The sequence below is a fragment of the Neovison vison genome, chromosome 7 (assembly GCF_020171115.1).
Source record: "Neovison vison isolate M4711 chromosome 7, ASM_NN_V1, whole genome shotgun sequence".
NCBI lineage: Eukaryota > Metazoa > Chordata > Mammalia > Carnivora > Mustelidae > Neogale > Neogale vison.
This window is the reverse complement of record NC_058097.1, coordinates 154,293,392-154,301,928: the sequence shown is the minus strand read 5'-3', so window position 1 is coordinate 154,301,928 and position 8,537 is coordinate 154,293,392. Positions and strand designations below refer to the sequence as shown.

The window sequence follows — 8,537 nt, the reverse complement described above, 5'->3', positions numbered from 1 at the left end:
GCTCTGATCTTTATTATTTCTCTTCTCCTGCTGGGTTTATGTTTTCTTTGTTGTTCTTTCTCCAGGTCCTTTAGGTGTAAGGTTAGGTTGTGCACTTGAGACCCTTCTTGTTTCTTGAGAAAGTTTTGTATCGCTATATACTTTCCTCTCAGGACCACCTTTGCTGTGTCCCAAAGATTTTGAACTGTTGTGTTTTCCTGAGTTTTTTAATTCTTCTTTAATTTCCTGGTTGACCCATTCATTCTTTAGTAGGATGCTCTTTAGTCTCCATGTGTTTGAATTCTTTCCAACTTTCCTCTTGTCTTTGAGTTCTAGCTTCAGAACACTGTTTTCTGAAAATATGCAGAGAATGATCCCAATCTTTTGGTTCTGGTTAAGATCTGATTTGTGACCCAGGATGTGAATGTTCCATGTGCACTAGAGAAGAATGTGTATTCTGTTGCTTTGGGATTGAATGTTCTGAATATATCTGTGATGTCCATCTAGTACAGTGTGTCATTTAAGGCCTTTATTTCCTTGTTGATCTTTTGCTTGGATGATCTGTCCATTTCAGTGAGGAGGGTGGTAAAGTTGCCTACTATTATTGTATTATTGTCAATGTATTTCTTTAATTTGTTATTTATTGGTTAGTTGGCTGCTTCCATCTCAGAGGCGTAGATATTTAAAATTATTAGATCTTCTTGTTGAACAGACCCTTCGAGTATGATATATAGTGTCCTTCTTCATCTCTTATTATAGTTTTTGGCTTAAAATCTAATTGATCTGATATAAGGATTGCCACCCCAACTTTTTTTTTTCCAATTTATTTATTTTCAGAAAAACAGTATTCATTATTTTTTCACCACACCCAGTGCTCCATGCAATCCATGCCCTCTATAATACCCACCACCTGGTACCCCAACCTCCCACCCCCCCACAACTTCAAACCCTTCAAACTGTTTTTCAGAGTCCATAGTCTCTCATGGTTCACCTCCCCTTCCAATTTACCCAAATTCCCTACTCCTCTCTGACGCCCCTTGTCCTCCATGCTATTTATTATGCTCCACAAATAAGTAAAACCATATGATAATTGACTCCCTCTGCTTGACTTATTTCACTCAGCATAATCTCTTCCAGTCCCGTCCATGTTGATACAAAAGTTGGGTATTCATCCTTTCTGATGGAGGCATAATGCTCCATAGTGTATATGGACCACATCTTCCTTATCCATTCATCCGTTGAAGGGCATCTGGTTCTTTCCACAGTTTGGCGACCGTGGCCATTGCTGCTATAAACATTGGGGTACAGATGGCCCTTCTTTTCACGACATCTGTATCTTTGGGGTAAATACCCAGGAGTGCAATTGCAGGGTCATAGGGAAGCTCTCTTTTTCATTTCTTGAGGAATCTCCACACTGTTCTCCAAAGAGGCTGCACCAACTTGCATTCCCACCAACAGTGGAAGAGGGTTCCCCTTTCTCCACATCCCTTCCAACACATGTTGTTTCCTGTTTTGTTAATTTTGGCCATTCTAACTGGTGTAAGGTGATATCTCAATGTGGTTTTAATTTGAATCTCCCTGAGGGCTAATGATGATGAGCATTTTTTCATGTGTCTGATAGCCATTTGTATGTCTTGATTGGAGAAGTGTCTGTTCATATCTTCTGCCCATTTTTTGATGTGTTTGTCTGTTTCATGTGGGTTGAGTTTGAGGAGTTCATTATAGATCCTAGATATCAACCTTTTGTCTGTACTGTCATTTGCAAATATCTTCTCCCATTCCGTGGGTTACCTCTTTGTTTTTTTGACTGTTTCCTTTGCTGTGCAGAAGCTTTTGATTTTGATGAAGTCCCAGAAGTTTATTTTTGCTTTTGTTTCCTTTGCCTTTGGAGACGTATCTTGAAAGAAGTTGCTGTGGCTGATATCAAAGAGATTACTGCCTATGTTCTCCTCTAAGATTCTGATGGATTCCTGTCTCACGTTGAGGTCTTTTATCCATTTTGAGTTGATCTTTGTGTATGGTGTAAGAGAATGGTCGAGTTTCATTCTTCTACATATAGCTGTCCAGTTTCCCCAGCACCATTTATTGAAGAGACTGTCTTTTTTCCACTGTATATTTTTTTCCTGTTTTGTCAAAGATTAATTGACCATAGAGTTGAGGGTCCATATCTGGTCTCTCTACTCTGTTCCACTGGTCTATGTGTCTGTTTTTATGCCAGTACCATGCTGTCTTGGTGATCACAGCTTTGTAATAAAGCTTGAAATCAGGTAAGGTGATGCCGCCAGCTTTATTTTTGTTTTTCAACATTTCCTTAGTGATTCGAGGTCTCTTCTGATTCCATACAAATTTTAGGATTATTTGCTCCAGCTCTTTGAAGAATGCCGGTGGAATTTTGATCGGAATGGCATTAAAAGTATAGATTGCTCTAGGCAGTATAGACATTTTAACAATGTTTATTCTTCTGATCCAAGAGCATGGAATGGTCTTCCATCTTTTTGTGTCTTCTTCAATTTCTTTCATGAGTGTTCTATAGTTCCTCAAGTACAGATCCTTTACCTCTTTAGTTAGATTTATTCCAAGGTATCTTATGGTTCTTGGTGCTATAGTAAATGGAATCAATTCTCTAATTTCCCTTTCTGTATTTTCATTGTTAGTGTATAAGAAAGCCACTGATTTCTGCACATTGACTTTGTGTCCTGCCACGTTCCTGAATTGCTGTATGAGTTCTAGTAGTTTGGGGGTGGAGTCTTTTGGGTTTTCCATATAAAGAATCATGTCATCTTCGAAGAGAGAGAGTTTGACTTCTTCATTACCCCAGCTTTCTTTTGATGCCCATTAGCATGGTAAATGGCTCTCTACCTTGTCACTTTAAATCTGGAGGTGTCTTTGGGTCTGAAATGATTTTTTTTTGTAGACAGCATATTGATGATTTGTTTTTTTTAATCCACTCTGGTAGTTACCCTGAATGTAAATGGGCTAAATGCCCCCATTCAAAAGACACAGGGTATCAGAATGGATACAATTGGGGCATTTAGCCCATTCACATTTAGGGTAACTATTGAGAGATATGAATTTAATGCCATTGTATTGCCTGTAAGGTGACTGTTACTGTATATTGTCTCTTTTCCTTTCTCGTCGTTTACTTTTAGGCTCTCTCTTTGCTTAGAGGACCCTTTCAGTATTTCCTGTAAAGCTGGTTTGGTGTTTACAAATTCTTTTAGTTTTTGTTTGTCCTGGAAACTATTTATCTCTCCTTCTATTTTCAATGATAGCCTTGCTGGATATAGTATTTTTGGCTGCATGTTTTTATCGTTTAGTGCTCTGAATATATCATGCCAGTTCTTTCCTGCCTGCCAGGTCTCTGTGGATAAGTCTGCTGCCATTCTAATATTTTTACCATTGTATGTTACAGAGTTCTTGTCCTGGGTGCTTTCAGGATTTTCTCTTTGTCACTAAGACTTGTAAGTTTTACTATTACATGATGGGGTGCAGACCTATTTTTATTGATTTTGAGGGGGGTTCTCTGTGCCTCCTGGATTTTGATGTTTGTTCCCTTTGCCATATTAGGGAAATTCTCTACCATAATTTGATCCAAAACACCTTCTGCCCCCTCCCTCTTCTTCTTCTGGATTCACAATTATTCTAATATTGTTTCATCTTATAGTATCACTTATCTCTCAAATTCTTCCCTCATGGTCCAGTAGTTCCTTGTCTCTCTTCTGCTCAGCTTCTTTATTCTCTGTCATTTGGTCTTCTATACCACTAATTCTCTCTTCTTCCTCATTTATCCTAGCAGTAAGAGTTTCCATTTTGGATTACACCTTACACCTCATTAATAGCTTTTTTTGTTTCAGCTTAGTTAGATATTTGTCCTTTAATTCTCCAGAAATAGCTTGTATTTCTCCAGACAGATTTTCTCTAATATCTTCCATGCCTTTTTTGAGCCCAGATAGCACCTTGACAATCATTCTGATTGTCCAGTGTCTGTATTGATTAGGTCCCTAGCCTTCTGTACTGCCTCTTGTTTTGTGGTGAGTTTTTCTGCCTTGTCATTTTATCCAAATATGAATATATGAATGAGAATTTAAAATACAAGAGGGTGGCAAATACCCCAGAAATATGTCTTCTAACCAAATCAGAGAGACCCCAAATCAGGGAGAGAAGAAGGGAGCTAAAAAGTAGTAAAAAAAATTAAAGAAATTAAAAAAATATTTATGTAATTATATATATATTATATATATATAATAAGTGTAAACATGAGTGTAAGATGAAAATTTAAAAAAAATTCTAAAAAAGGAATTGATAAGTTGTTTGGAAAAGGAAAGAAAAATAAAATGGAGGGAATTTGCTCTGTCTGGAACCTGGAACATAGCCCTGTGCTAGATTCATAGTATATTTTGATCTATTAGAAGAAATTGTATCCCAAGATTTTAGAAGAAAAAACCGTATATGTATACAAAAAATAAAGGTAGATACAATGAAGGACAAAATATGACTATAATAATGAATGTTTAAAAAGATATGCTTTTGTGTAAATTGGAAGGGGTGGTGAACCATGAGAGACTATGGACTCTGAAAAACAATCTGAGGGGTTTGAGGTGGTGGGGGGGTGGGAGGTTGGGGGTACCAGGTGGTGGGTATTATAGAGGGCACAGCTTGCATGGAGCACTGGGTGTGGTCAAAAAATAATGAATACTGTTTTTCTGAAAATAAATAAATTGGAAATAAAATAAAATAAATAAATAAATAAAATAAAATAAAATAAAATTCCCAATCTGATCATTCTAAAATATATATATATATATATATTTTAGAAAGGCATTGTTAAGATAAACTAGTTAAAAAAACGTTAAAAGAGGAATGAGGAAAAGTTAAAAAATAGAATAAGAAAATAATAAAATTAAAAAAATTTAATTAGGGACGCCTGGGTGGCTCAGTTGGTTGGACGACTGCCTCCGGCTCAGGGCGTGATCCTGGAGTCCCGGGATCGAGTCCCGCATCAGGCTCCCAGCTCCATGGGGAGTCTGCTTTGCTCTCTGAACTTCTCCTCGCTCATGCTCTCTCTCACTGTCTCTCTCTCAAATAAATAAATAAAATCTTTAAAAAAAAAAAACAACTCTTGAAAAAAAAATTAATTAACTTTGCAAGACTAAAGAATCATGGGGAGAAATCCATGAATTCTGTGCTTTGCTTTCCCATCCTCTGGAATTCTGCTCTTCTCCTTGATCAGTGAGCTTGGTCTTGGTTGGATGTTCTTGCTGATCTTCCAAATGAGGGACCTGTTGTAGTGATTCTCAAATGTCTTTGCCAGAGGTGGATTTGCACTGCCCTTGTCAGGGGCCGGGCTAAGGAATCTGCTTGGGTGCTTTTTGGGAGCTTTTTTCCCTGAATGCTTTCCATAGAGCTCTGGAGGAGAGGAGTGAAAATGGTGGCCTCCCAATCTCCAGCCCAGAGGAGCTGAGAGCTTGTGGTCCCACCCCTCAGTGCGCCCTTGGATAAAAGTGGTCAGTCACTCCCATCTCCCTAGTCTCTGGTTGCGCTCTGAGCTGACCCACCCTGTGACTGAGCATTTCTATCTATGGTGTGCAGCTGCATTTTGAGTCTCCAAACTCAGAAGATTCCTGCCACACTTCTACTCCAGAGCAGGAAGGTGAGACTCTCCAGATCTGCCACTTGTGGGGGACCCTGCTCAAAGAGCTGATCACAGTTTAAGGTAACCCCTAGCTGAGAACTCACTCCTCTGCTCCATCTCTGTAGTCAGCTTCCCTGCTCCGATACTTGTGAGCTCTGCTACACTCACACACCCCTGATCCTTTGGTGACCCCGTGGGACCTGAGACCACACTGTCCCCATGAGGGCTTCACCCATGCTTAGCCTCTGGAGCAATATCCCTCAGTGAAGCAGACTTCTAAAAGTTCAGATTTTGTGCTCAGTTGCTCCACCACTTGCCAGGAGCCAGCCCCTCTCATCACAATCTGTCTTCCAGTGGCTTTGGATTTGCTTCTGTGCAAGTCCTACCTTTCAGAAAGTGGTTGATTTTCTGTTTCTAGATTTTCACTCTTCTCTTTGATCTCCTGTTGTGTTTGTAGGTTTTCAGAATGGTTTGATAACTATCTAGCTGAACTGCGACCCAATGTCACCTCAGTCTGCTACTCCTCTACTATCTTGACTCCCTTTTTTTGTTGGATACTATTTTTAAATACTGTGGTTATGGAGACTCAATGGACCTGAGGGAAGGAGCTATATGTCCAGAGGAACAACAAGCAAAAAGTTCCAGAGACAGGAATGTGGTTCATATTTTTAAGAATCTGTTAGGGAGGCAATTTTGACTGAAGGACTGAAGGAGATCAGATATATAAAGGAGTCCCCACCTACAGAAATGAATCCCCCTCTCCTCTGGGGTTATTTATGTGTTTTAATTAATTCTTATTACAGCAATTTTACATGTTTTTGGCTCCCACCTCCAGGACTTTAGAGTAATAGGATCAAGATTTAAGTATGTTAGAGTTCCATTTTCTAGTTCAATGCTGGACGTAAAATAACTTTCTATTTGAATGCCCAAGGGAAAGGTTAAAGCATAATGGTTATTTTCAACATTTTTTAAACAGCTGTTTTAAATCTCATTTTACTTTTTCAAAGTCAATTCACTGTCTTTAAGTTCTGATACTTCCCATAAGCCACACATCTTTAAGTGAGTATGGATTTTCCATCACACTGACTCTAAAAGGACTTCATTCAAGAATAGACAATGAAGTATGATGATCGCCTCATGAAAATTCATAGTCCCTGGTCTGGGTACCATGATGAAACTTTTACATCTATATCCTTAGTCACTTCCTGAAAAATGATGGAAGGTAAGAGATGTGATTTGACTGGAGGTAAGAGGAAACCATGCAGTTCATATCTTCAGGCCTGTCCAGAGAAATGATGAGGATTGCAATTTTATCTCCAAGTTCTTGCTTTGCAACTGTGATTTGAGTGGTTGTGGTTGAGAAAAGTTAAGCTAGAACACAGTTAGTTACTGCTCTTTCCCACTCTCCTCAGTATTTTCCCAATCCCCTCTTTAATCTCCTGGGTTCGTACCCCATAGACAATGGGGTTGAGAGCTGCAGGAATTACATGGTGTAGGACATTAAGTAAGATGGGGATATCAGGGGAAATTTTTTTCTTGGCAATATGGGTAAAAACAAAAACCAGAAGGATGGTGCTGAAGAAAAGGATGAGAATGAAGTGGGAGCCACATGTGCTCAGAGCTTTGGCAGCTGCCCCTTTTGCCTTGAGCCTAAGAACGGCTCTTAGAATGAAGGTATAGGAGAGGAAGATGAGGATGAGGTCAGAGCCCAGAAGAGTCCAGGCCAAAATTAACTGGTACATTTTGTTAAGGACAACGTTATCACAGGAGAGCTTGGACACAGAGAGGTTGGCACAGATACAGTTTTCAATTATATGTTTTCCACAATAATGGAGCCGGGCAGAGAGGATGGGAATGAACATAGTAAGAAATGAATTCCTGGCCAAAATAAAAATAGCAGCCTTAGCTACAAATTGGTCAGTGATGATGGATGGGTACCTCAATGGGTGGCAGATGGCTACATAGCGGTCATAGGCCATGACCATGAATGTGCAGGACTCCATGCCGAGACAGCAATTCATGATGTACATCTGGAGGAAGCAGGCATAGAAGCTGATGGACTTGAGGTCAAACCAGAACATGGCCAGGACTTTGGGGATGACGGTGAGGCAGAGTGCAATGTCCAACAGGGAGAGGAAGCTGAGTAGGTAGTACATGGGTTCGTGCAGAGAGGCCTCCAGCCAGACAGTGATCAAGAGGGTGGCATTGGCTCCCATGGCCAGGAAAAAGAGGAGGCTGAGGGGCAGAGACAGCCAGTGCTGCCAGCTGGGGGACCTGACAAAGCAATTCAGGATGAAGTCTGAGACTTCGACAGAGAGGTAGCTGCTGTTATAAGGTAACATCAGCAGTGACTTTAGTAAGGCAGATGTCTTTGAGTAACTAAAGAAGAGAGAAGGAGTTAACATATCATATACTCTGATGACTATGTACTTAGCTTATAAAATCTATGAGGGTAACACCTACCCCACCACCCTTTTCCTAGCACAATTTTTTTTGGCACATTAGAGATGGTTAATAGACATTTGGTGAATATACAATATAATGTTTCCTCATCTTTGTTCTTTCATCTGTATTTCATCTTACAGTTTCTCTTGCATGAGTGCATATTTTCAGTTTGATTGCCTGGTTAATATTAAATGAATCAAAAACTATTTAAGTATCAAATTTTATTTAAATGCAGCACACAAAATCAAATAAATAAAAAATAAATTTAAAAAAAGGCTGAGAAAACATTTTGGTTTAAGTTTTATAAGGTACAGAAATGTATTCCAAGAACTTGATGGGATCCACTATTAAGTTCCTAAGGACGTAAATGATGATAGTATCCAGTGTCAAGATGAACTGGGGTACTTAGAGCCAATTTCCCACTGAAGAAATATACAACTCATTTTTATGATTATTTTCTGTATCTAATCTCTTTTTATTA

The 8,537-nt window shown here is 39.3% G+C and overlaps 1 protein-coding gene across 1 annotated transcript; it reads right to left on the bottom strand.

The window, feature by feature from the left end:
- Positions 1 to 6,993: 6,993 nt before the first annotated feature.
- Positions 6,994 to 7,965, bottom strand: LOC122913553 (olfactory receptor 56A3-like). Its single transcript, XM_044260241.1, has one exon. The coding sequence runs from the start codon at positions 7,951 to 7,953 to the stop codon at positions 6,994 to 6,996; it is 960 nt and encodes a 319-aa protein (XP_044116176.1). The 5' UTR covers positions 7,954 to 7,965.
- Positions 7,966 to 8,537: the final 572 nt, after the last annotated feature.